General features: G+C 43.2%; 1 protein-coding gene across 3 annotated transcripts; it reads right to left on the bottom strand.

The window, feature by feature from the left end:
• Positions 1–115: 115 nt before the first annotated feature.
• On the bottom strand, positions 116–26053 carry GLYR1 (glyoxylate reductase 1 homolog (Arabidopsis)). Of its 3 annotated transcripts, none has more exons than XM_014958803.1 (16): positions 25962–26053; positions 23866–23902; positions 22754–22833; positions 15978–16116; positions 15148–15390; positions 12084–12170; positions 11126–11182; positions 10107–10157; positions 9901–9974; positions 8018–8117; positions 6749–6859; positions 6344–6445; positions 5071–5233; positions 4474–4653; positions 3853–3977; positions 116–3497 (listed from the first exon to the last, which is right to left on the bottom strand). In XM_014958803.1, exons 1-16 carry the CDS (start codon positions 25997–25999, stop codon positions 3423–3425), a joined length of 1662 nt encoding a protein of 553 aa, XP_014814289.1. In that variant the 5' UTR covers positions 26000–26053; the 3' UTR covers positions 116–3422. The 3 variants fall into 3 exon arrangements, with proteins under 3 accessions (XP_014814289.1, XP_014814290.1, XP_014814292.1); XM_014958804.1 differs by having other exon boundaries at positions 3074–3497; positions 6344–6442; XM_014958806.1 differs by lacking the exon at positions 15148–15390 and having other exon boundaries at positions 3074–3497.
• Between the last annotated feature and the right edge of the window lie 1861 nt (positions 26054–27914).

Below are 27914 nucleotides of genomic sequence, written 5' to 3'. Positions count from 1 at the left end.
TGCCTCAGGGACAAGAGCCCTGCTGCTGGTTTTCAGCAACTCTGACTTTTAATGCACATATTTCTTTAATGCCACAATACAAGTTTGACAGGCTTTAGAAACTGCCACAAGAACATTGTGTTACCAAGAAAGGTTTTATTCTTTTTGCCAGTAGCTTTGTTAATTGCACAAAAAAAAAAATCTTTGTTTTGCCATTTAAACATTTTCACACATCCTATTCTGAATGACAAGCATTAATTAAAAACAAGGCAAAAAAATAAAATTTCACAACCTTAATTAACTATAAGATCTATCATTGAGGAAAAGAAACTGCTTTTCTTACAAGCTTTTCACAAATGTCACATTTTCTCTTTAAAAAGGAGGGAGACAAAAAAAAGCAAATTACTAAAACAGAAATCCTCATAAAAAGGAACTTTACAGAATTGTCAACAATATTAGGACAACATTGACTAGCCAGTTTTATTAGAGCATCTCTCAATCCACAACTTCCCTCCCTTCCCCAAAATCTCAGGCCTAGGAACAGATAAGATCCATGTTCAGAGGCAACAGACATAAATACAAGAATCCAAGTGAGACTGACACGAGTCAATCTCAAACAGCATCTGAAACAGTCTGTTTTTCACCATTTCCATCCCTCCTCCTCACTTCACCCCCACTTCAGAGCTCTGGGTCTCCTCCTGCTGCTCCCCGGCACATCTGTGACTGCAGAGCCAGCCAGGCAGCACCCCAGACACCCCCACCTCACCAGAGCACTGCAGTCAGACCTTCCCAGGATAAATTACAGTGTTTAATTAGTCTGCACTTGCCACTCCCACATAAATAACCATCTCCATTTAGAGAACTATAGTATTTCTGGAAAATAAAACCTGCAGCAGTGAGTTGCCCAGGAAACGGTTCTCACTCTCACAAATATGGTTCTTTGAATTCACTATGAAATACACATCAAGGGACTTGAGAGCTCCTTTTGTATTCTCACTCTATCCAGAAGCACCACACAGCTAGTGAAGAGGGGCAGATCCTCCATAAGCTTTGCTCAGCCCTATTCACCTTCACCCCAGCCACCAGCCCTGCACAGGGACAGGTCAGGGACACTGCAGCACTGCCTCAGCTCCGCTCTCAACTGGGCCTGAGACAGCACCTCCCTCTCCCTCCCAAAACACTTCTCACACTATTGAAACCTGTCATCTTATCTCTCCCAGATGCCCCTCAATGGACATTCATGTAAGGATTTCTTAACCGTGGCATGTTTAACCAAAGACTTCTGATGCAAGCAGCTGAACTGTTCTGGATGGGGGAAGTGCGTGTCCAAAGCAGGCTAATGGCTGGTTATCCAGGGTACTTATATGTGCCTTTAATATGATTATCTACATGCAGGATGACAGTTGCTCTGCCAAAGAAACATGTATGTATAACTAGTATTGTTCACAGGTACCACTGACAAATGGCCAAAGTGATGCCTAACAGATCTACTACTAGATGTTCACCACAGGACATAATGCAGAACACAATATTAGCCCACAAATAATAGTGATCACAGGAGGTGAAATATTCAATGAAGTAACATTTATAGCATTAGATGTCATGATTCGTAATGAGTATCTGATACTTTCTGTCTCTTAATAAGGTGCCCCTGAACCATATGCACATGCTGCCCAAAGCAGGATTGGTAAGAAATCCTAACCCACAGGAAGATTTCCCTACACAGCCATTAAGTTCCTAGAAAAATAAGATGGTGGGAGGGGCAGACCTTGCAGATTTAAAGGAACATGGTCTAATTTGAATTTGCTTTATTTGCTTTCAGAATCCCAACCCAAGGGAGGAGATCATGACACTGAGAAGTGATTTTGGCCAATAAAGTTTCTTACTGGCATTTTACTAACTCTTAAATCTAAAATGCAAGAACCCTCCTAAAAGGCTAATACTAAGAACAATTTTTTTTAAAAAAAAACCAGAACAAAAACAAACCCACCCACACTGTATGCATTTTTGGAGAGACAGGCACCCTTTGGACTCTGGGTTGCTCTGCTATCAACACTGACAGCATCTCTGCTCTCTAGCCTTGGCATTTGCAGTTCAAGTCACATGTTTCTAGGCTAAAGCTCAGCCTTCCATTTTATTTACTAGTATTTCTGGAAGTTGGCATCTGGCCACAAGCAGAGTCACAGGTACAGGGAAAAGTCTCGTGCTGTGCCACTGTTGTACCTAGAGTAGCAACACTACAAACTTGTATGGAAAACCTGACATGTATAAAGATCTCTCATCAGCACACAAACTATCCCTGTGAGGTAGGTAATCATCACCCACCTTTAAAGATGGGCAAACAGGCTTAGAGATATCATGACCACGCAAAGGCCAGACAGAAAGTGTGGAAAGGAGCTCAGGATTCTCAATCTCTTGGCTTTATGATCATTCTTGCCCTTTTCAGACTCATCACTCTGCTTGTGACACTACCACAATCCACAACATCTTTGTCACTATTGATTACAAGGGGGAAAAAACCAAAAAAACACCAAGAAGGAAAGTAACATAAGCTAAGGCCAGGAGCAATCCTAAGGTTTGTTCCTTCCCTAAATAAAAATATCTCTGGCTCAGCTTTAGCCTGTATGTTTCTCTTGCAGTTTTCTATGCAAATGTGCTGATCTCTAACACTGTTTGTGGGATGGGCAGCTCTGATTAGCATTTTAGGAGGCTCGTTCACACTGGCATTCTCTCATTTTCAGTAATGTTTGTGTTCCCTAAGCTACAGTTATCCATACAGGGGAAGACATGGATGCAATGTGTTCTTAACAGTAGGAGGAACTCCTCCATCAAGGTGCTGGGGAGGTGGAAGTTTAAAAAGAAACAGAATCAAGACAGCATCGCATGCAACCCCATTACCTTCTGGAACTGCCATTCTCCTCCATGGGAGGTCCTTTGTTCTCTAACAGTGGTCGATTAACAGGAATGCTCCTCACCTGACTTGGGACCAAGGACTTTAGTGATATTCACAGGTGGATGGGATGTATGTCACCTGTCCCCTTGATGCAGAGAGTCCAACACAGGCATTATTTCACAGCAAAGGAGAAAAGGGATTGTTAGAAACAGCGTCTTTGACAAGCATACAAAGAGGAAAATAAAAGCAGCCAAGCAGCAGATTTCTGGCAGAATTGCCTCAGAGCTTCTGAACAAGCCGCCGCTGGTCTGTTCCATGACTGTCAGTGCATGGCATGGATTTTTCTAATTAGACTGCAACAATCCAAGCCCCCTCCTCCCCCACTTCTGCCACCAGGGGAAGGCTCACCACAGCAGCTGCCTCCGTGGCAGATCTCAGAGTCTGTGTATAAAAGGAAATGGAGAGACAGATGGACTGGTCCAGAGTTAAAACCCAGTATCATAATAATATTAATCAATAATCATAGTATTAACAGTAAGAACGGTGCAGCCTAGTGGATGTAGGCCCTGTACACTGCAGACATGTCGTTGTCCGATTGGTCCAATGCTTTTGCTCTTTTATAGACCTAGAGAAGAGAAATTAGAAAAGGATCAGTGCCTGTGCTTGTGCACCACCTTTCCCCAGCAGAAAAATAACTTTGCTGACCATTGCAAACTAGAGAATGCATAGTATGTCAAGTAATTAGAGCAGCGCAGATCAGAACACACCAGGTCTTGCTGAGGCCATCTGTGTTTACTGATGTGACATTCTAAGGGCTTTTACAATCAAAACAAATCCAATTGTATCTTAATCAAAATATACTTCAGTCTCTGCTCCCTTGTCTTAGAGATCATATAATTCTTAGATTTTTGTCTCTTGGGGACAAATGGCTCTATTGAAGAAATGTTGAGTAACGTATCTGAACACTGAACAATTCTTACCTCGTTGGCAGCAGCTGCCATAGGAGTTGGGTGGTTGACAGAATCGCCCAGTGCAATAGCTAATCTAAGATCCTTCTGTATGTATTTCAGGTAGAAATCAGGTTTAAAGTTTCCTTGCAAGATATCTGTAGAGAGGAAAAGCGTGCAAAAAAATAATCACGACAAAAGTAAACCAAGCCCACACTGCAAGGGCATGCAATTCAACACTAATCTGCCCTTTCCCGGGCTGATTACCAGGAATGCTGCTTTTAGCTCTTCTTTTTCTCTATCTTCATCCAGCCACAGCAGATAGTATCACTATTGTCCACTGACAAAGTGAGCTCATATTTCTAACCACCTTGCCCTTCATTTCACTTATTTACCCTGCCCCAATGAAATCTTCACTGTGAACTAAAGTCCTAAGCAGGCTATAGACAATGCAGGGCTTAGAGTGTATTCTCAGAAGCCCTGGCTATGAAAGGGAAGGAACAGAACTCAGCTCTTCATTTCTAGAATGCTTAAAATACCCAGAATCCCAGGCTGATGAAGATGGGACAGTTTTTTTCCCCCTTCTGACAATATGTGAAATGCTGCTAGGTTGTGGCAGATGTCCTATAACAAAACAATGTAAGAGCACTTTACTTTGACACTTCTGGTCCAGGAAGATGCTGGCAAGTTGTCCCTGATTGAGGATATCCAGAAGGGTCTGTTGGGACTGGCCAGTCACTTGAGCCAAAGTCAGTCCTTCTGCTATCGTTGCCATGAAGCTGCCTTGGACCATGTTCACAATCAGCATCATCTTGGCAGCATTGCCTACTTCACCTGGGAGCAAGACATACCATTGGGCATTCCTCTGGAAGAGATGCGTGAGCCCTTTTCCCCCATCCCACACAGTATTAACACCACCAGGCTCTTCGTATCAAGCACTTGGCTGCTCTCTCTTCCCCTGAAAGGCTTCAGAAAACTTACTCATTTTCCAAGCACTCGAAGGGAGAAATCATAACAATGTACAATTTAAAATAAAAACCATCACAGATCCTCCAAAATGAGCCAGTATTCAAAAAAGAAAAAGTCTTAGGCTGGCAGCTTTGAAATTGGCCACGTTCCAGAAGAGCAGGCCAGTTGCTGATACTGCCCAAGGAGACAAGAAAGAGATCGCACACGCCTCTCGGACTCCTTGCTGGAATTCCCAGTCCTTGCACTAAGAAACTGCTATAAGGGCCTCCGTGTTTCAATTACCTAGAAAAAAAGAGGTCTTCCCCATCGCCTGGAAACAGCTACTGCAGTCCTCATATAAACCCCTGTCGCCAGCTGCCAGGATCACAAGCATCCCATCATTAGACAGCTGCTGATTTCCCGAGACTGGTGCTTCCAAAAAGCGACCACCTCGGGATACTATCACCTGGAAAAAGAGCATCTCTGGTTAGTTCTGCATGAACAGCACGTGTTGATGCTGAGTAGGCAGCACAGCAAGAACATTGTTTAGGGCATTCCTGTCCCTGAGGACAGAATTTTAAAGCAGAACAAATAGCTCAGACACACAAACAGGAGAGGAAAGCGCTAACATGTGATGTGCTGCATCTTGCAAAGGGCACTTGAGACCAAAAGTTGCCATCACACTCCAGCAACACTTTCCCACACCCATCGCTACTGTTTTAAAACAGTATATAAAACTACATGTTTTAAGCAGCTGAACTTAACATGCTTTTGCCATGGCATCCTGTAATGGCCATGGAACCAGTGCTGAAGTTGTACACATAGTGCAGGAATCTCAGAAGATTGACTGTTATATTTTCCCCCTTGTCCCTAAAGGGGAAAGGCCTTTGACAGATCTCTTCAGAGAGAAGTTTACTAATATGTATGACTCTTTGTTCTCCAAATTCATGTTACACACTACTGCATCACCAATACATCTGCTTAAAATGGAACCAAAACTAGCTTCCCTTCCTCATGCAACAACACACACTGCCTTTAGTGCAGAAGATAACAACCAAGATACCAAAGAGGGAATCAAAGATACCACATCAGAAATAATCAGAACACTTCTATAGAAATCCTCTCTGTAATAATATTTCTACAGAATGAAACATGAAGGTCTTATTTCCCCCTCCGCAACTACAACATTTAAAATAAGCAGATTATGCATTGCATCAATTTGAGGATAGTTACTAATCCAGACAGTGCTTTCTCCTTCAGAAATACCAATCTGGCTATAAATACTTCTTAAGGGATCAGAATTTGGCTGGCTGTTTACATTGGTACCAGCTAACAGCCCTGCCAAATCTACAAGCTTTTCTGTTACCACCAGGTACATCCCATCCAACTTTGTTTGCTGGTCAAGATTTAAAAGTTTATTTTGTCTTATTTGTCTGGGACCTGAGTATCTCCTAAAAGAAGCACAAAAAAGTCTTCAGAAGCATATTTATCATCAACAGTGTACTGCCTGGAACAACACGACCTGCAGTACTGCTGCTGAATCACAGATGTTAGAAGTTCAGTTCAATGTGATTACCTGGGCCAACTCTGTGACTGTATCTGCATCCACAGTGGACATATCCACATAACACTTCCCTGGGCGAATCCCCTGCAACACTCCACTCGGACCAAGTACCAGCTGTGGGGAACAGAAGAGCGGTAAAGCAATAGCGTGTCTGCAAAGAAACTCCAATCCTGCAGGACAGCAATTCAAGTGAGCCTAGTACTGCAGAGGTGGACTCCTAGAGGGATATCAAAACCTACCCTCCAAGGGATTATTTTTTAAAAAGTATGATTTTTGTTGGGACATTTATTTTTACACAGCTGCACTGCCCAGCATGTACAATGACCCAGGCTACCATGGTTAGCAGGAATCAGAAGTAGCATTCAGTGACTATCTTGCAGTCTAGCTGATGGAGGCAAAATAAGAGCTAATCCTTACATCCTTCGCTGCTTTTGGATCTGATACACAGGCAAAGGTGATATCACAGGTGGAGACAACTTCAGCGGGGGTTCTTCCAAGCCGTGCCCCCTCCTGGATGAATAAATCACACTGCAAAAGTCACAAATCCAAATGTAAGAAAAAATAAGTACAGAGCAAATGGGTTGTCTAGAATTTTGCTGAAACAAACTGTGCTGCTGGACCCAACACAAAAGGAGTCAGGCATATTAGTTACATAGCAACTGGGTTGTCTTCCATTGATTTGTTCCCGCAAATGCACAAGGGGCTCTTTTGCAGCTTTTCTGAAACCCCAAGCGAAAAACTTCAACACACAAAGGAATAGAGAACACTTAGGTGAAATATGAGATTGAATGTTGGGGGTTTTAGAGGAGAAATGAGGAAAAAAACAATAGTAAACAGACACAGCAAAAGATGTTACTGGGCAGTAAACAGGAATATGCACAGCTGAGATTGAGAAGTGTTTTAGTGGTCTGCTGCTTCAAAATCCTAGCTCTTACCCTATCCTCTCATACATCCATATTTTGCAGGTAAAACAAATAAATAAATCTTTTAATCCCTTTTAACAAAGTAAGCACAGTGCCCTTTAACACTGTGCCACAGTCCACAATATCATCCAAGTACCACATCTCCCTCAGTTACCTGCTTTTCCTCCTCCACTACAAAGAATAACATTGGCTAGAATGTAAGTGCAATATAAGCTCCAGTTTCACTTTGAATACACCTATAAAATCATTCTCAATGCGTCTTATGACACAGCAGGTTTTCAAAAGAACCTTTGTTACCACAGCATAAAACAGCACAAAGGATGTGCAGATTAAGCTGTGGTCAAACAGTGCATCTCACCACACCCCTCCTAGGATCAACTGCCCAGCACTTGGTCTTTTTGTCCAGCTCCATGACATAATGGTTTGGCTATTTACATCAACCAAGCTATTCACACTTTATATTGTATTCCTCAATACATACACAAGGTTGTAATTTTTTTGACAACTCATCTTATACAAAATGGCAATGGAGTCGGGACTGTTCATGTAAGAGTGACTAGGGCAAACTACAGCTTTCATCTAGTCAAAAGTGGCCACCAACAAGCCATAATAATAGAACAAGGTGGCAAGCATACGGTTGTATTTCTTTGGCATCCTTTCCCAGGCACCACCAACTGGCAACTCCAGGCTTCCCTAAGCTAGAGGTGGCAACTACCTGTTTAGAAAAAGGTACAGATGATACTTAACCTAAGCACACACTTACCTTCTCAGCAGTCCGGTTCCAGACAGTGACAGTGTGACCCATCTTCAGTAAGTTGGAGACAATGCCACTTCCCATCAGGCCAAGTCCCAGAAATCCTATCCTGGGGGAAGAGATAAACACTAATGCAACAGAAAGCAATTTGATGTCAGCGTCTTACAGTCTTGGAAATGATGAAGAGCAAACCATGGAGCATCATCAGCAAAAAAAATTCCAGATCCGTAACAAAACCAAACATGTTCCACCGTGGCCACAAAAAATGGGCAGATACTGAGCCTTAAAAGCAAGCTGGTATTTATTATTCTCACTAAGCATCCTTAACAATTTCCTGAAGTCTTTAGTCTGGTTCAGAAGACTAACTAAATATTAGAGGTTTGGGTGGTCTGGGCTTTTGTTTGTGGGTTTTGTTTGTTTTATTAAAACTGCTGCTTTTATGCTTTCTGTTGCCAGCCATTGCCTTACTGAAGATAAAGGGAACATTTAGAGATCAGCATGTGCTTCTCTAATAATCTGATTTTTAAACTAAGTCATACATACATAAGCATATATCCTGCTTATACTATTGAATGATATATTACTATATTTTAATAAAGCCCAGCAAGGACTACTGGGGCTAAGCATCACGCACAGACCAAGACCTAGTCCATGCTCTGCACCTGAGATTTTGGACAGACACAGAAAGGAAGTAATAGACCAGTACAGGTCACTCTGAATGGTAACACATTTGTCACAGATACCAGCTGCCTTCCACGGTGCTTCCACACACACACCTCAAAGCTCACAAGAGTTTTGCTCCCCTCATTCAAGAAAAAGAAAACGTGCTAACAAGTTCCAACCCTACAGCTACCTGCAACAGAAATTCCTTTGCAGTCATTACTGCAAGGACCATTTCCTACGTCACACAGCTTCAGACCAAAACCACAATTCTAGTAGGAGATTCTTAAGTATTCGGTTACACATCTGATATAGCCTCACAATGAAATCTGCCTGGCAATTCTGCAGTGAATTCTTCAGAATTAGACACCCTATAGATGCACTGTGGCTTTCACAAGCCACCTGCACTCCAGCCTTTTGTTAGAGCAAACTGATTTAGACAAGTCAGAGAAAGTGACCTTAAACAGCCCAAACAAGGTCCACCTATTTTCTAGTCTCAAAAACAGAGAAGATATTCTTTCTCTCCCAATCCACCCTTTCCTGGAAGACTGTTTTACCTGAACAGCTTCATCGTTATTTTGGTTTCCCTGGAGTACAGTTGAGAACTATCCCATGAGAATGACCCCAACGGCAAACGGCAAGCTGTGGCCTGAACTCAATTTGAACAGAGCGGAAGTTACAGAGTGAAACAGGAAGCTCAAATTAGGCTTCTCTCACTCTAGAAAGGAGAAGGGGGATGTTAGAAGAAACCAGAAAGCTCATGTGCTTCACGACAAAACTTTTGTGCTGGGAGAACAGACTTCCCTCTTGTCTTCTACATGCTCAAGAGAGGAATTAAACAACCCCAATCAACAGCCAAGCATTACTGGAGAAAGACACCCTTTTATCTTTATCTTCTGAATGCCTCATACGGCATTCAGAAATACTGATGCTTAATGTTCTGCAATCTGCCCTACAGGAAAAGGGCAACTGCAGAAAAGCCCTTAATTGCACATGTATCCAGGCCAAATCTTATTCTGAATTTTTCTATTGTACAGCCCCTGTTTGCTTTTAGCTGCCTGCCCCCCTCCCCCCTTAACCCCCAAATCAGTTTCACACAAGGACAGAGACCTGCAGTTAGAGAGAAACATGAGGTTTATTTATTCTTAGTAACAAGCTGGATAATGGCTGCATGTATGAGCTGGGAAGGAGGAAAAGGAAGGGAAATAGCTGAAGTGTGTTGGAGATCTTACTTTTTGTCTGTAGGTGTGATACTGCCATTGACTGCTGTGCTGTCTGCTGCCTGGATAGAGGTGGATCCTGTTTCCTGGGGGGTGGGGAGAGGAAGAGGGAGGTGGGGAGGAAAAATAAATAAATAAAAGTCAAGTGCACAGAGCTGGAGGAACTACAAATCCTCATGGCAGTAAGGAAAATCCATCACAACCAAGATTTGCCTTACCTCTTCACAAACCTTCAGCTTCTTTGTGATGGCTTGATAGCAGACAGCTGGCTGTATGGAGAAGACAAAGCATTCAGGTAAAGGACAGTGCTGATTTGCTCTCCTGAACAAATAGACCACATCCTTGTTAAACAGAAACAGGCAGCTCACCCACCCACCACCATCTGCAAAGCAGAAAAACTCTCAGGCTTTCCAGCATGGGAGAAAATAAAAACAAAAACCGATTGCAACATACTAAGCTATTCCTTTCCCACCCTGCTGCAGCAATTCAGCCTGTCTCCTGATACAGGTACTGCAAACTCCTTTCTGTAGTTCCTGGGACAGGCTCCTCTAGAGGCAGGGAGGGATCCAGAGCATCCCTACTCTCACATTTGGCCCAAAGAAAACAGAGACCTCTAAAGCCTCCTGCTAAACAGCACCTTGCCTCTTATCTACTGTACTCTTGCTCAGTACATCAATGCAGCTGTATTCTTGTTAATATGAGAAAGCATGTTGCTTTCAACAAATACGAAGGTGAAGGTTGCTCCTTCCCATGCTGTTTATTGTGAGCTGGTATAGATTAAAACTATTAGCTGCTCTTAATCCTCCTGGCTCTGCCCAGATCCTCAGCTAGATATATATCCTTCCTCATTTAATTTCATCTTTCCTTTTCCTCCTGATGTTCACTGCTGAAGATAAAATCCTGCAACACTTCTGACTCTCAGAACATAAGTTTGCTATATTTTACATGGAGCTTTTCTGGTTTTGGAAATTCTCCTGCTATATTCATTTAATTGTCAAGTTCATCCAGATCAAGCAACTGGTAGGACAACTAAAGACAATCAAACAACAGGGTTTTAAACCTTAATGTTAGGAAGTAACTGAACTACAAAACTCCACATGAGAATCTAATTGCTGCTACCCTCCAAAGAACAGAATTTCAGAGCTCTTTATGCATACTGCTTGTACTTTGTCCCTGCAAAGGGCAGGATGCCAAGCTGGACAGACCAGCATAATGACCCTGCCTGCTAAATCCTTACCTTCTCGGTCTGGCTCAGCAGGAAATGATGGAAGTGTGGATCACTGTCCTTCACAGGCTACAAAGAGAGAAAGTACAGGCTCAGAAACATTCCCAGAGAGTCACTGAGCAACCACAGCACAATTCCAAGTTATATGAGAACAATGACTTAAGGTGGAAAATAAAAAAATGCATCAGCTGTATCAAGCTACCTGTTTCAATTAAGTGGTTCACATCATGTTTCATTCTCAAAACCAAAGGCATTCAAGTCAAATTCCTCACTTTTGGACCAAAGAAGATTATGAGCAAGATTAAAATGGAAGGAAGAGATCTCATATCCTACTTCCTCTTTCCAAGGGAACGAACACACTTATTTTCCAGCTTCCAAGAACTCTTTAAAATAGCATTCTGGGAATTGGCTGGAGATTATACCTAGCACTGTCACAGGCAAGCACATATTAACAGCAGCAAAGACTGCAGGCACAGGTATCTCACCTTGCCAATGAGCATCATACATGCTCCCCTACAGTCATGCTGCTCTTACTCTGCTTTACTGATCACTTATTTATGCACAAAGATGAAAGGTTTCCAAAAGCTGCTTTTGAGAGAAATCAAATGAAACCACTCCATAACGACAGCATCCAGACACGGTCAAACTATTCACATCATGTCCTCCAGTTTTGGGAAGCCAGTCCCAGGAATATTTTTGAAACAAAAAGTGCAAAAAGTGAGTGCAGTAAGTTAAGTGTGAATCTACAAATAAGTGATTTCACAAAGACTGAAATCTCACTTCCAGAAAACTTCTTAACTGCCCAGGATATTGTTTTGCTTTGTTACATTACAGAATGACAGAACAAAAGCACCTTATTTTGTTCCTACAGGAGGAAGATAAAATCTTGCTGTTTTACAGCCCAGACAAAACTCTAGATTTGCTTCCATAAACTCAGTTCCTAGATCACAGATGTTGTAGAGTTTCTCACCTCACTGACACTTGGTGGCCATTTAAATCCAGCCACTGTTCCAGTCATCACTCTCTTCACTGTACTTGACTCTGGAATTGTGAGGTCCTGAGGAGACAGGAGGATCAGAAAGAGCTTACAACCTGGCTCAGTAGCTAGCCACAGCACGTTGGTCACAAGTACACATACAGAGTTTTGAAAAGCACTGCAAATGCCTTCCATTTCACATGCCTTTCCTTAAGAAGCTCATATTTAAACACATGGTGCATTATCAACACAGGTGAGGTGAAAAAACCATGAACTACTAACAAAGGAATTCAAACACAGTTATAGCTTCTGAAGAATCCATTCTTCATATGTAAGAAGAATCATTGCACTGGTGTAATCACACAATGAGCAGAAGCAAACACACACACTTGATTCAGCATTTTCCTCTTGTGAATGCAAAAAGCTAAACAAATGGGTGAGGAACATCACCACAGTCAGAGGTCTGAACTCTTCCAATCCTCCACTGTGAGAAAATAGTAGCCTACCTGTTAACAGGAGATGCTTCAAAACATGAGGCTTAATCACATCTGCTCAAGTTTGCAGAATCCATGAGACAAATTCTCTGCCCCATTCACTCAACAGGCCGCGATTCATAATGTCATGACAACACAACACATCATGATTTTTACTGTTGGGCAGATAAAAATTTATCTTTCTTATTTCCCCAATATATATTAAGTTAAAATAAGGTCTTTATGCTACAGGTCACAGACATGCTATAGACATATCAGGCTTCATGCTGAGAATATGCATTATGAAGAGAATGTGGAGGGTTCAGAAATAGAATCACATTATCACCCCTCCAAAATTATTCCTGAAAACACACAATATACCTTCGTGTCCACACAGAACCACAAGAGAAGAGCACTGTTTACAAAAAAGGTAAAAGGTAACCCTCCAGTGTTACCTCCTGTAGGTAACCCAAATTGACACATTTCCCATCTGTTAGCAGGGACAATTTAGACATCAGTCTCACCTTAAATTTTTGTTTCAATGTAGGGAGAGCCTTGCACACTAAAGCTCTATCCTTAGAGACCACATTGCTGTTTCAACTGCTAAAACGTGGATGAAACTTGCCCTGATACCTATGAAGTCACTTTAGTCCTTTGAAAACATGCATATAAGCTTAAAAATGAGAGTATCTGAATGATTCTGCATGCCCACAGAACATACTTGGAGCACACTTCAGCAACAACTGGTTCCTTGGTTTTTGTGCATCCATACTACCTGGAAAGCCAGAATTTCAACTGCGATGGGGCAAAAGCCTCCAGATCCCAACACTGCAGTAATTCAGGATAGGAACGTAAATGGATTTTTCCGCCCTACAGCTACAAATTTGAGGAAATTATGAGAACCAGGAAGAAGACAACAAGATTTTAAAATTATTTCACCGACTGAACAAACAGTATTAAGGCAATACTGTTATATTTTCATGGCTTTTTTTTTTTAAATTGTCAGTACATTACTTTCCAGAAGCTACAAGGCTACTTTCCTACATTAGCCTGCTTATTTTCATGGTCTGTGGCCATGCATTTATCACATAGCTGGCCACCTCTTTGTGATAAGCTGTTTAAACCACTCTGCTTGCAGTTTGCCAGTAAAATAATTTCTACTATCACATTTATCTCACTCAAAGCGCTCTGATCCCCTGAGGTAGCTAATACAGTAAAACTGAAGCATGTGATGTGTCAGCATGATTAGAATTCTCCCAGCCATTAGTTTTGATCAGTTTTGGAATGAATCTAGCTCAAAGACACAAAAGCATTTTGCAAGTGGAAGAAAAGGGCCCCATGGCTTATTGTAACAGAAATACGCAAAGATAGAACCTGCTCATAGAAAGACACTTTGAAAGGTAAAGGTATGTTGCTGATAAAGTGTTCTCCTGCATCAGTGAAGTCACAAGTTCTGTAATTACTAGTAAGAACCGAAAAATATACATCCATTCTTCCCCTCCTCCAACTCCCCTCCCAGAAGGAGAAACGGATGGGCTCTGTGGTCAAGCCTGATTTAACAGAAGCTGGCTTTAAAAAAGCAGCCAGTATTTCCTTCATAGCTAATATCTGAGATGATCAGCTTCATTTTACTACATCAAGAAGGAGTTTGCTGTTCAACCAGTGAAGGCCAAACCATTCATCATTTTGGAGATCAAAGACTACCATCTTGACCTGCATCCTGAAGCGTGCTGAAAGCAAAGACTGTGAAGCACAGCATAATGCGATCCCTTTGAAGCACAGGTGAGCAAGCGGGCTGCTGCACGGTGTATCAGCTGAAGTCTCCCAATGGTCTTCGGGTGTAGTTTCCGATGGAGCATGTGCATTGTAATAATCCATTGAAATAATTATCCATTTGGAAAATGAAGATCTGAACCACAATAGTGACTTCCACAATAAATAAAAAGGCTGGAACTCTAGATGAGTTTAGACAAAGCATTGGTGGCTATTGTTGCTGCCACAACATCCAGAAATAACAGGGAAGTTATGGGGATAAAATAATAATACCTTTGTAATGGAGGATGGAAATATATCCTATAGCTTAGAAGCTGAAATGAATACATTTAATTCTTCCGGTGAATTCCCCAGGCCACAAGAGTTTCTTCTTTAAGGCCTAGTCCTTAAGAATACCCAACCCTCTCTAAGAGCTGAGGGTGAAGCTGAGTGCCTACTAATCACTTAATCATACAAAGTAGATAGCAAAGTCAAGAATTGGATGAAGACCTACATGTCTCTTCACTAATCCTTCCCCCACAAAATTAACTTGAGGGATGGCAAGATGAAAGCCCTCTCAGATATGAATAGAGCCACTTGAAGTAACTAACTGGTAAAAATTACAGGAAGAATGAACAATACACTTGGCAAAGCTATCAGGCAGCCTAGATAGCTAGACCAGCCTTCTGCTCTAGGAGTAGTAACATGGAACAGCTTAAATAAACCTGATACTGAACTGACTCTTCCTGCTGGCCTGTTAATGAAGGTGCCAGTCAACCCTAGAGTCCACCTGCAAAGTCCATAGGGCACTGGCGGACATGCACAACACAAACCTTCTCATCCTTGGGTGGACGCCCCCGCTTTCGGGGGCTCTGATCCTGGGCTCTTTTCAAAGGTGATTTTGATCCTCTCTCTGATGATACAGAAGAAACCCTCTTTTTTCCTTCCCCTGTGCCCTTCTTCAACTTCCCCTCAGACAAAATGGCTTTGCGTTTCTCTTCACCAGCAGATTGCTTGCCTCTTTCTTCACTGGAATTACGCCGATTCTTCTCTTCGTTGGAGTTATGGGAAGACGCCTGAGAGATTACAGAATAGAAGATGGTAAGGAAAGAAGAGAAGAGCTGGAATGATTTTCATGCAAAACCAAGGATGTGAAGGACACTGTGCTGATTACTACCAAGCAAAACAACAGCACAGTAACTTGAAAACTAGCTATTTGTTAGCCCTTTGAAGTCAGTGAGAGAAGTTCTTGGTTAGTTCTCCTGCAAAAACACATCAGTTTAAGTAAACAAGTAATAGAACAGGCGACCTGAAGACTTGCTGGGAGCGTGTGCACATGTATGCACTTCCAATATACTAGAGACAAGATTAGTAGATACCAAATTCTAACCCAAGACATAAGATTGACTTATCAAATCATCATAAGCAGATGAGTTAGCCTCTTTAGTTTCTCCATCAGTGTATCAACACTTTTTTCCCCACCAAACAAGATCGAATGGGGAAGAAGATAGGAGAAAAAAAAAAAAAGTAACAAAGGAACAGAAATGAACTCCCCCCTCTCAACTTGCCAGAGTCAACAAACTCCTTCCACATAAAAATGCATCTGACCATCATTCATGCCAAGACTTGTTTTGATGCACACAGTGAAAAAGAACCCACTCACCTGGTCCTTGCCTTTGGTTTTTCTAAGAAACTCCTCTACAGCATCCACGGCTTGCTGGAAGCGCTTACCCTTGTTAATCTTTATCATTTCCTCTTTGTGAGTGTGATAAGGCTTCAGCTGCTCCACTTTGATCCAAGCACTAGAAACAAAACCAAGAAAAAGTCAGTTATCTTCTCCAAACAACAACTTCCTCAACCATCACTTTTAGAAACACACCCACACACTTTTTTTCTCCAGAGCAACTGATGATAGCAGCCCTAATTCACTTGCAGAAGCCACAGCCCTTCAGGTTGTAGAATGCATTCACTGGGAACTTTCTTCTGGCACTTTTCCTTGGATTCTCTCTCAAGTTTTATATCCTCCCACGCTAGCAGTGCTCCACTCTAAGCACTGTCCATACTCTCTATCAGCAAGACAGCTTTTGGATGTGATCACGGGTACCCATTTAGAACAAAGGCAGTCTAGTGACTGCTCTTGTATCACCAGGAGTAACACCCACAATGGCATGCCTCCACATAAGGTAGCCAATAATATGAATCTGCTTGAGAGGCTGTTGAAAGCATAGGCAACATAACTCTAAGCCATCAATCCCTTTTTCAAACATACTGTCCACGCACAAGTATCTGCAAAAACTAGAGGAAAAAAACCCAAATTTACACCTCACAATAGAACTGACCACAAATAAAGTGAACACAAATGCCACAGCTCATTGCTGAAAATATTCCTAATGTATCTTGAAATTCTGCACAAAAAGAACATTTTCACTTCTGAGGAAAAAGAACCATTTTCTTTGTTGATATTTTAAGATAAACCACAGTACAGTAGCAGAGTATTAACCTGACTCCAATCCTATGAGGAAACTCAACTTACTACCCTATTTCCACTGCTGCTAAATAGGATTTCCTGACATTTATCAAATGGTGAAGTGGTCAAGTACAAGTGGACAACTCCACTTTCCTTCAGCCTTTGCTTTCAACATTTGTTGTGGCTCTTGCAAAGATTAGACTATGTTCCTCTCTCCCCAGATTCAAGCCCAGGCTTATCAGCCACCCTGTTACAAAGCTATTTCCATCCTACTAAAAACAGACCTGCATAAGTTTCAGAAAAGCTTTTCCTGGGCTAGCATGGCCAAGAGTGCTTCTTTGCATAGAGCAGCCCAGCACACAGTAAAAAATAGTTCACACTGATTTTCTCTGGTCCTTAAACATCTGTTACAAACACTGACTAGCCATGACTAGAGGCTTTAAATATTCTAAAGTGCAGTCTAGCTCCTGCATGCAGTGAAGTGGTTTAATAGCTGCCTTTTCAGACACTGTAAGCATCATGTCAGACAGCTAAACTGAATATAAAGGTGAAAATTAATAATAATGATATACTTTGCTGGATCATGCTTGTCCTCTCTTCATGTTGTAGAGCCCAGTGGCATTACAGAATCACAGAACAATATGAGGTTGGCAGGGACCTCTGGAGTTCATCCAGTCCAACCCCCCTGCCAGAGCAGGTCCACCCACAGCAGGTTGCACAGGAACGTGTCCAGCTGGGGTTTGAATGTCTCCAGAGACAGAGACTCCACCACCTCTCTGGGCAGCCTCTTCCAGGGCTCTCTTACCCTCAAAGTAAAGAAGTTCCTCCTCATGTTTAGATGGAACTTCCTATGCTCAAGTTTGTGCCCATTTCCTCTTGTCCTGTCAAGAGGACACCCCTGAAAAAAGACTGGCCCCTTCCTCTTGACACTCACCCTTTAAGTATTTAAAGGTGTTGATCAGCTCCCCCCTCAGTCTTCCCTTCTCCAGACTAAAAAGACCCAAGTCCCTCAGCCTTTCCTCAGCAGAGAGATGCTCCAGGCCCCTCATCATCTTTGTGGTCCTCTGCTGTACCCTTCTCCAGGAGTTCCCTGTCTTTCTTGAACTGGAGAGCCCAGAACTGGACACAGTACTCCAGACGGGGCCTCACCAGGGCTGAGCAGAGGGGGAGGATGTCCTCCCTCGACCTGCTGGTCACACTCTTCCTGATGCACTCCAGGATGCCATTGGCCTTCTTGGCCACAAGGGCCCATTGCTGGCTCATGGTCATTCTACTGTCCACCGGGACTCCCAGTTTGTTTTTTTTTTTTCCTCAGAGATGCTCTTCCACTGGTCAGCCCCAACCTATATCAGTGCATGGGGTTATTCCTCCCCAAGTGCAGCACCCTATAGTTGCCCTAGTTGAACTTCATCAGGTTCCTCTCTGCCCAACTCTCCAGCCTGTCCAGGTCTCGCTGAATGGCAGCACAGCCTTCTGGTGTGTCAGCCACCTCTCCCAGTTTTCAATATATTGAAGAGGACTGGACCCAGTACTGACCCCTGGGGAACCCCACTTGTTACAGACCTCCAACTAGATTCTGTGCTACTGATCACGACCCTCTGAGCTCTGTCTTTCAGCCCGTTTTCAATTAGCCACTGTTCATAGTCAGGAATCAACTTGCTTAATGCAGACAAACTTTTTGGGTGTCATTTGAAGAGATGAGGCCTCCTGCTAGAACTGCAAAAAATGCTAGCATCCTTTCCACACTGTCAGTACAGCCCACACCATGATTCCACCAGAGAAGAACAACTCAGTACTCTTTCGCATGCAAAGCCAAGTCCTTTTCCTTAGTTTGTATCTTCTTCATAACAATTGACTTAACATAATAGGACAAGTCAAATCATTACTTTCAGACTGAAGCCTGCCATGCATCAGCTATTCAGAGAATCCCTTCTAGATTCCCAGACATTATACTGAAACGTATCTTAAAATTCTCTTATACTGTAAAGCTCTTCTGTGTGGCACTCAGTGACAAAGCATCCCTAGGTACTAGACAACATCAGCTCATGAGAAGCCTTCCCATTACATATATAAAGGAACCAGAATTTTGGAGTACATTATAATAAAGCACGTTAAACGTTGTTGCCAGAATTTAATTTCTAAATAAAAACCCCTTTTTTTCCTCTTTTCTATTTCTATTCTATTGGGTTTCTGCACATCCAGTCCCTCCTCACTGTGCATGTTTATTAGCTTCCTTTCTCATTACTTTTCCTTTGCTATGGAGGAAGCATGACGCACAAAGCTTTCTGGCTCCTGGCTTCAAAGATACATCTTGGCACTTGTGATCCCTGAGGACAGAGCTGGAGATCTCAGAGGTAAACTAATAAGTGAGTAACAGTCTTAAATGCCGCTTTGGGTTTTTAAAATAATTAAAAAACAAAACAACAAGAAACCCACAACACCAGTCTCTTCCTTTCCAGTTTATCCTTCATGTGTCAATCTGTACAACCTGCTATAAGATACAGACATGTCTGTTGACACAAGGTGTCCATAAAGCATTCGTGTGCAACGTTTCAAACACTTGAAAACAAAAGAACTTTCCACTAAACAAAATAATTCATGTTTATACACAAGATCTCTGTTAAGCAATTACCTCAAAGCCAATGAAGGCCAGTATTTAGATAAGAGGTCTGTAGGATGCAACATATAAAAGGAACTACTATTTCTCTCCTGACTCAGCAATGACTTAATGCCCTAGAAAAATATTAGTGACATAACATTACTCAAGATGTCATATTTAAGATGAAATTACATTCATACCACTGCACAGAGTCACCTGGTATCTGTAAAGAATGGGCTACACATTGTGTGAAAGTGAAGTGAAAAGATGTAAAAGAGATATACGTTAGTAATTGGTTTCTGTGCTCATTTCTCTTATCCTTCCTCATCCCCTCCAAAATAGCATTCTTATAAAACCACTAATCATGTAAAATCTGTTATATTCATGACCAATAATCAAAACTTAGCATGCCTGTAAAGCAGAGATAAGTATGAATGTGATCAGGAGCTGCATGGAAAACAGTGGCACAGAAGAAATGCAACCAGAGACACTGGACCCAAATCCATGATACAAGCTCAGCACAAGCAAGACAACCTTAAAACCCTTGACTTTCTAGCTACTTCCTACCTGTCTAAAGATATCAATTCTTAATGATAAATTAGAGAAATGGAAGTGGAGTAATATCCACAAATATTTATATTTTGCAAGCCTTAGAGTTAGGGATGGAAAACAGTGGCACTGTATCTCCAAATTTTTATTACTTACTACAGTATGGGAAAAATTTCATGAAGTTTTACACTGTAGCAGTTTAGACACCCACACAAAACGCTAACGCAACCAATTTTGAAAGTCAAAAGAAAATTTCCTGGTTTATATACAAACCCTGTGTGTGTGCGCAAACAAAAAGAAATCAAGATGGGTACCCTGCTGTTAAAAGGGAATGCCTCAATTTTTGTCAGTAAAACAACTTAGATGACTGAACCCTCAAATTTGATATATATATATATATACTTCTTAATGGAAAAAAAAAGCACCACAAAAATCACACTGGACTGGTAAGTATTAGTATTCAATTCATAGGCAAGGAAAAAAGCATCTTCTTCTGTCCTATATCCTAAGCTATTCAGGAATTCACAAATAACCAAAACTTATCTATACGCTACACCAAAACCACTTCCTAACCCATCAGTATGTTTTATTCACCTGTGCATTCCACTCAGATGCACACAGCAGGTCTTTCTTCTACGCAGCTTTCTCCTTAACCTTTGCTATGGTAAATTGAAGCCACTTAAGTCAGGATAAAACAGTTTTTAACTAGCCTGAAACAGTGGCATTTCTGGCCACAGCAGTCACCTAGGAATCCTCAGAAGAAAATAAGATTATCAGGTCTGAGATTACCTACCTATCAACAAACTGGCTGGCAATCACCCTAAGAAGTTTGTGAGAGATTCTACCCAGCATCACCTTTATCCTATGCACAGTGGACAACAGGCAAACACCTTTTATGCAGATCCTCACATGTTAAAGCTTGACAGAGTAAGGCAATAATAGAAGAGCTGCAAAAATGGGTCAGTGATACAGTAATGCCACCTTACAAACTTTGAAGTGGCAGAAAGAATGAAGTGCCAGAAAAGAGAAGCAACATTCAATAGAATATCAGAGCAAGTCGGTGTACTCATCACACCATGGACTACAGCCAGCGACAGAGCCTTGCATCCTCCTATTCATCACACTGCTCATTATGTAGAGAACTGACAAAATGTCACTAATGTATTTCCACTTACTGTTTATACACACCTAGAAAAGTATTTGCAAAACACATTAGTTTACCTGCACAAAACAAGTAAAGGTATTTTCTCTTCATACTCACATTTTAAGTGAAATAATTTAAATTTGTCCTGATTTCTTTTGTTGGTTATGCTCAAAGATAAGGATTTGCTCAAGAAGCACACTGGTTAGAACAGCACAGTTCTAATCAGCACACTCTTTTAAAGTTACAAGTCAGGACAGAAAAGGTACACAAGGTTCTCTCTCTGCTGTCTCCCAATATTATTTTAAAAGAACAAAGGGGACAGCATTTATTTCTATTTAATCTTCAAGTAGGGTATTCCACTCAAAACCAGCAAATTTCTAAGTCATGATTATCTAGCAGGAAAATTATTAAATTTCACAAGCTGGAGATGGGGGGAAATGTGAGACACAGTAATGACAACACTACCTTACTGTGCCAGAAAACTGGATTTTCCCTTGCCAGAACTCTAGAATCATGTAATAAAACCCAATTATTTTGCAGCTCTGAACTCTTCATTTTCAGTCACGTTGCTAATCTCAGCTACAGTACACTAGACGTATGACCACTTTTTCCAAACTTGTCTTAATACAAAACATCTCTGTATTTGATTCAATAATGTGAAACACGGGAGTCAAGAACAAACAAAGGGGTAGAAATAGCCAATCTCCTCAACTTTTAGAACTTGTTAAGTGTGGTTATCTGGGCTAATCAACAATGCCACCACCAAAAAACACTGTCCTCAAATCAACCTTCACCTGCCTTACATTACTCGAGATCCAACAAACTCTCCTATCAGTATGCAGCATCCACTTCTAATCCATCAAGTTTGGAACTCAGTTCTTAACAGAAAATGATTTTTAAGTCTTGAGCAAAAATAATTTAGCAGTTGAAAACAATTTCCTTAAGAAACATCCATAAAATGGTCTCAGTTCCTGTTACCATTTTTCCCCAAAAAGGACTTTCTAGTCTTCTGCAGATTTTTGTAATTTTCTCCTTAATGCAAAATAGCAGAAAATAAAAGGAAAAACTGAAAAGTTTGCACAGTAGTTTTCAGTTTCAGGAAATAGCCACGGTCTCAGGCTTTGGGTGTTTTATTTTCCAGTTTGTAAGTATCTAAGACAACTATGATTTTGTACACATGCTTGGAATCAATACATTCTGCGTTGCAAAAAGGCAGTCTACAACAGTTTGGCTTTCCTATACTATAAGGTCTTCCCAAAGCACAGCAATAAGGTTTTCAGTCACCAGGTATGACAGTACATTCTTTTACGAAAGGCAAGTATATAGCTGTTTAATTCTTCTGGCAGAAAAACATATGCATGCTTTTAGCTGTACGTCTCTCATACATGGTTACGTGCTAAAATCAGTTACATCACACCTACTCCCCTAAAAATCACAAGCTACCGAGAACCTTCCTGCACACTGGCAACTAAAATCTTAACATGATTGAGTATCTAAGTCCTTTCAGTCTTCATACACCCACGAGCAGCTATAGCATGCAACAATAATTGAATTTTTTTGAGTGCAGATCAAAGACAATCCTTTGCAAAGCTACACTGCGCTGTGTTAGTATTTCTTTCACAAAAGGTCCATATTATACGGCACAGTATTTTCACCAGATGTAAACAAGCAGGTACATACTGATCTTCTGTTCCAAAAAACTTGACAAAGAAGCACTTTTTTCCACGAGGTTTCTTCAGATCTTTAGGTGGATTAACAATCTGAAGGTGATTAGAAGTATAAGTTAAAAAGCACATAATGAAAATGTATACTCTGTGATTTTACTGTCATACATTACAGCTATGGTAGTTTATTTTTTTAAATCTGACTAGGAAGAAAACTTGAATCTATTATAAGTCTTCCAGATAAATATGTAACCCAGGAGTTTCCTCAGATATGGGTATTCTGCAGCAGAGTGAGAAAGTACTCAAACTCCACTGATACACCACTACATTCCTAGTGAAATTTCCTTTTCCTTATCCCCAAAAGATAAGCTCGCAATCTTTTTTAAAATTTCGAGAGCCAAATGACATCAATAAAAGCTTGTTCCACTTAAGTAACTTTTAAAATTTACATTTAAAGCTTTGCCTTTACTCCCAGAATAGATTACTTATAAAGTTTAAGATATTAGTGAAGAGAAAAGCTGTTGTTCAGTTACACAGGTGACATGTGAAAGACTGTCGAGGAGCCTGGACTTAACTTGATCCAATAACCAGAGTGAAAACAAATGTTTATGGTTCTCAGCCATATTGACAACATTTTTCCTGTTGCATGCTGTTACCTCAGGATGCTTAGTCCTCAAAGTTACACCAAAAATAAAAACAAAGCTCTTTCAGAGAAATAGAAATAATAAAAATGATTCATATAATTCAATGGACTTTTAAAAATTATTTTGGCCTTTCATCAGGAAAAAACCCAACCAAACAAGAAGAGAAAGTTTAACTACTCCCTACCCCCAGAGTTATTACTCAAAAAACATAGCTCTAAAACAGTATCTTGATAAGCCAGACTCTTTATTTCTATTATTTAGCACAGTGCATTTAAACAATTTACTATGGGAGGAAAGCAAGCTGTCTTGCAGAAAGTTCACCGTATAGATTTGTTGGGTATGTATTTAAAAAAGAACCAAACAAAAACCCAATATTAATCTGTAACTGAAATGCTTTCAGGCAAAGCTTTCTCTGTGCAGAAGAAAAAAAGAAAAAAAAACCTGAGAAAGTAACAATAAAAAAAACGTAACAACAAAACCTCACCTTTCCTGGCCATGGAGGATACCGGCCCAGCTTTCCCCTAGAGAAAAATTAAAGTATTAGGCACTAGAATCAGAGAAAAACAACTATCCCACATATACTTTTTCCGTTACATCATATTTTTCATATTAAGAGTGTTACAACTTAGTCAAAACTTACCATGAAAGGCAAGACACACAGCTGACACACAAGCATTGTATAGTTAGGTAACTGCACCTAAACTAAGCTTTTAAACAGTCTACACGAACGCGCTACACTATCAGAATTTAAGTGAACAGAACAGCAGCAGCATAGCCTGGAAGACACAGTGCTACAGTGCTTGTAACTCTTGTAAGACTGGATATTCCCTCACAAAGAGCTGAAAAAAGTATTGATGCAGGCAGTCAAACCGAAGTTCATGTTGCTAACTTATATCCATCTGGACAGAACAGTCTAGTGAGCAGAGAGCTGAGATTCTTAGAAGTTCTCACAGGAAAGCATTAATGGCAGGGTCCTCTTAACAGGTGTTCCATTATCTCTGTCTTCAGGTGCTTGCCACCACAGTAAGACATGCTAAATATATAAAAGAGCCATAAGGAAGGCAGAAAAGTTTATTTCCTATGCTGCAAATGTTTCTGCTACGAAAACAACACAAACCTATTTCTTCATAGAGGAGGAAGAGACAAATTAGTCTTAGCCCTCAGCATGGTGGCTTCACCATTATCTTACCTTTGTCACAAAGGAAGCAGTACTCTCACAAAACCTTATCAATCATTGTCTTCGCAAGAGACCAGTAAAAAAAAAAAAACAAACCATGTGGAGCCTGCCAGCTCCTGAACCAAAAATTCTCAGCAAGTGGCACTGCAGCTCCTCCTGCGATGGCAACACTACACAGACAATTCAGTAGCAATGGTCAGGCAAAAACACTGCCAAGAGCTGTAGCTGTGACCATGTCTCATACTCGATGCTTCCATTCTTATTCTGAACAAGACAAGCATCAAAGCTGTTCATACATTACTGTCTTATTGTTATAATTCTTCTGCAACAGCTGTAGGAATAGTACCTGTCTAGGTGGTCACGTACAAAACCAAAGCAGGATAATCTGCATTTCAACACCGAGAACAGCACACTCCCTTAAGAGCGCTAAAAGGAAGCAATCTTTACTTACTTTGCTATATAAATTAAACAAATTCATAGTACTGTCAATTTTTCAGATGAGAAACTACAGTTGCCACAGCCTGGCACAAGCATTTCTTTTTATCTGGCATATAAATATACATGCGTGCACTTGCATTTTAGGGATTAGCTATTTCGTGCAAGCCCTAGCACGTCACCCTAACCTATCAAGTACAGTGGAGCCCATGCACTTAAAAATCAGTGCTTACAGAGCTCGATGGAATCCCCTCAGTTCTCCTGATTAGGAAATACAAAAGTCACAGCACTGTGACTATTCGAGGGTAAAAGTGGAGTGACAACAGGAAATGGCTTCTGTAAACTCCAACAGGGACATCCTAACCTGCAAAAAACCACTGTTTTCCCGGATTGTTGTGTTGCTTCGTCAAAGCACTGCCAAGAAGCACTGCTCTCCCTAAACACCTACCAACTTATTTATGTGCCTTTCCAGCTTCCTTGGGAGGAGGCTGTATTTCCAACCGAGCCCCACGATGACTGCCCCTCTATCCTGCTCCCATCACACCCTTCCATCTTACACGGGTTCTTTTCTGCGTCGCCTGCCGTTAACCTCCGGTGCCGGCCGAGCTAAGAGCCGAGCCGCCCGCCCTCGGCCCGTGGCCTCAGACTGCCTCCCGCCGCCCCTCTCCCCTCCTCACACCGCCCCCGAGGGATGGCGGCGGCGAGACCCGCCGCCCGGCCCACGCCCCGTCAAACCGCACCTCGGAGTCCTCCGCGGCCACAGGGTGACAGCTCTCGGCCCAGGCCGCCTCGGCTCGGCCGCGCCGCGCTCCTCCGGGCCGGGCACAGCCCCTCCGCCTCCCCGCCCGCGCTTCCGCTGCCACAAGCGGAGCCTCAGCCTCGCTCCCTAAGGCACCGCAAGAACTGTCTGCCCTACCGTCCGCCGCCACAGCCAGCCCTGCCACCGCCCGACCTGCACCGCCACTCACCACACCAGGTCTCCGAGCCTCAGACTCACGGCCGCCATCTTACCGACAGAGCCAACAGCCGCACCGCGCAAAGGCCGCTGGGACAGGACGGCACCCGCTGCGGGGGAAGGGAGGGGTACGACAGCGGGGATTGGGCAGCCCTCATCACGTGGGTGGGCGGGCCGTCACCGGCCCCGCCCCCGAGGCGTGGCTGCGGCTGCGGCGTCGATTGGACGCCCCGTGTCGTGATGACGTTGGGCGGGCGCGGGGTGAGGCGGGGTCTGCCGCGGGCCCCGCCCGCCTCAGGAGCGGCCGGTTGGCCCCGCCGGAGCTGCTATGGCGGGCGGCACCCCGCTGTCTGGGCGGCACCCCGGGGGCGAAGGGGCTCGATGGGACGTGCTGCTGGGGCTGCCCGAGGCCGGCTGGGAGCCGGGAGGCTCCTGTGGGCCGCGCTCGTGTCTCTCGGCTCCGGGGGTGCCGGGTTTAGAGCCGCTGCAGCAGCCGGGGGTGCCGTCTATGCCCGGCTGCCGTGGAGCTGCACGCCTTGTCCCGGTGACACGCTGCTTTTGGTGTTGCCCTGCCTTTCGGCGCGCCCAACTAAGCCAATTTCACAATTTTTCAAGTATTACTGTGTCCTCTTCCACTCTGTGACCCCACAGGAGCCTGAGCGTAGTCTCCTTAAAGAGCATGAGCTGCGTAGACCTAGATTGGAGCCACCCACTCCACCCCCTGGAATAAGTGGTCTAATCGCTCTGTTTTTTCTCCCAGATTTGGGTAGATTGAGGTCGAGTCGATCATATTCTAAATTGGTGTTTGTCGATGCAACCGGGTATATTCTCCATGTTACAAATCCCCTTTTACAAGAGAGGCACACTGTGTTAGGAGAAAACGTCCTGGTTTAAGAGCATTAGTGAACTTTAAAAATGGGTGTTTTACTTGTTGTATAACAGAGACCTCCTGCCCCCCACTTTTCACCCATGCATTGATGTTGGCTGCTGACAAAAGCAGGCTGTGTGTGCCCAAATGCCTTTGGTAAATGACTCAACAGCAGTACTGGGATGGATGCCTTTCCTTCAACATAACATATGGGTTTAAAAAAAAATAAAACAAAACCTTTTTTCCTGACAGGTTTAATTTGCCAGTCTGTAGCCAAACCCCAGGGCTTACACAGCCAGACCTGCACCACTCTCTGCCCTGCACACCCACACTGAGGGCCAGGAGGTGCCTGAGCGGTGGCACCGCTGACTGCCCAGGCCAGGGGCTGCCTCACAGGACACTGTGCACCCCCCGCCCCAGCCTGAGCCGTGGCTCCCGTGACCTGCCCGAGCGACTGCCGCCCACGGTGCTTGCAACGGCTGTGTCTGGTTGTGACGGCGGCGTCCGGCTCCAGGGTGGTTTTGGGGAGACGGGTAACAACAGCCAAGGGCTGACAGGGCAATGCGGCCACCCCAGCCCAGCGCTGCTGCTGTGCTCCACGCGCAGATACGAGGACAGGTCAGTACTGTACCCCTGTAAGTACTGCACAGCCCAGGAGCTCTCCTGCGGGCCAGGACCTTCCCCAGGCAGGGTCACTGCTGGAGACAGAGAGGTGCTGCAACAGATCCTCCATGAGTTGTTTACAGCACGCTGAACTTTGAAATCTCAGCAAAGTGAATTAAAGGACGGGTTGTGCCTGTAGAACCCTCTGGCTATACGCCGGTGAATGTGTCCGGGACCAGGACTGGGTCCAGCCGCGCCCCGGCTCCTCTGAGGCGACGGCCGGGGGTGCTCCGCAGAGCTCGGCTCCCTGACCGCTCCGTGCGGTAACAGCCCCGTGCTCCCGCCCGCCCAGCCGAGCCGCACCTCCGCCGCCCTCACCAGGGGGTTCGGATCTACAAATCCATCGCGGCTCCTCCCCTGGGAGCGAGGCCCCTCCTGCCGCACCCGGCCCGTCCCCCCGGGCGCCGGGGCCGCGCTCAGGCGTTCCGGGAGCTC

Source organism: Calidris pugnax, unplaced genomic scaffold (genome assembly GCF_001431845.1).
Source record: "Calidris pugnax isolate Ruff unplaced genomic scaffold, ASM143184v1 scaffold244, whole genome shotgun sequence".
Lineage (NCBI taxonomy): Eukaryota > Metazoa > Chordata > Aves > Charadriiformes > Scolopacidae > Calidris > Calidris pugnax.
This window is presented reverse-complemented; position numbering and strand designations above follow the sequence as displayed.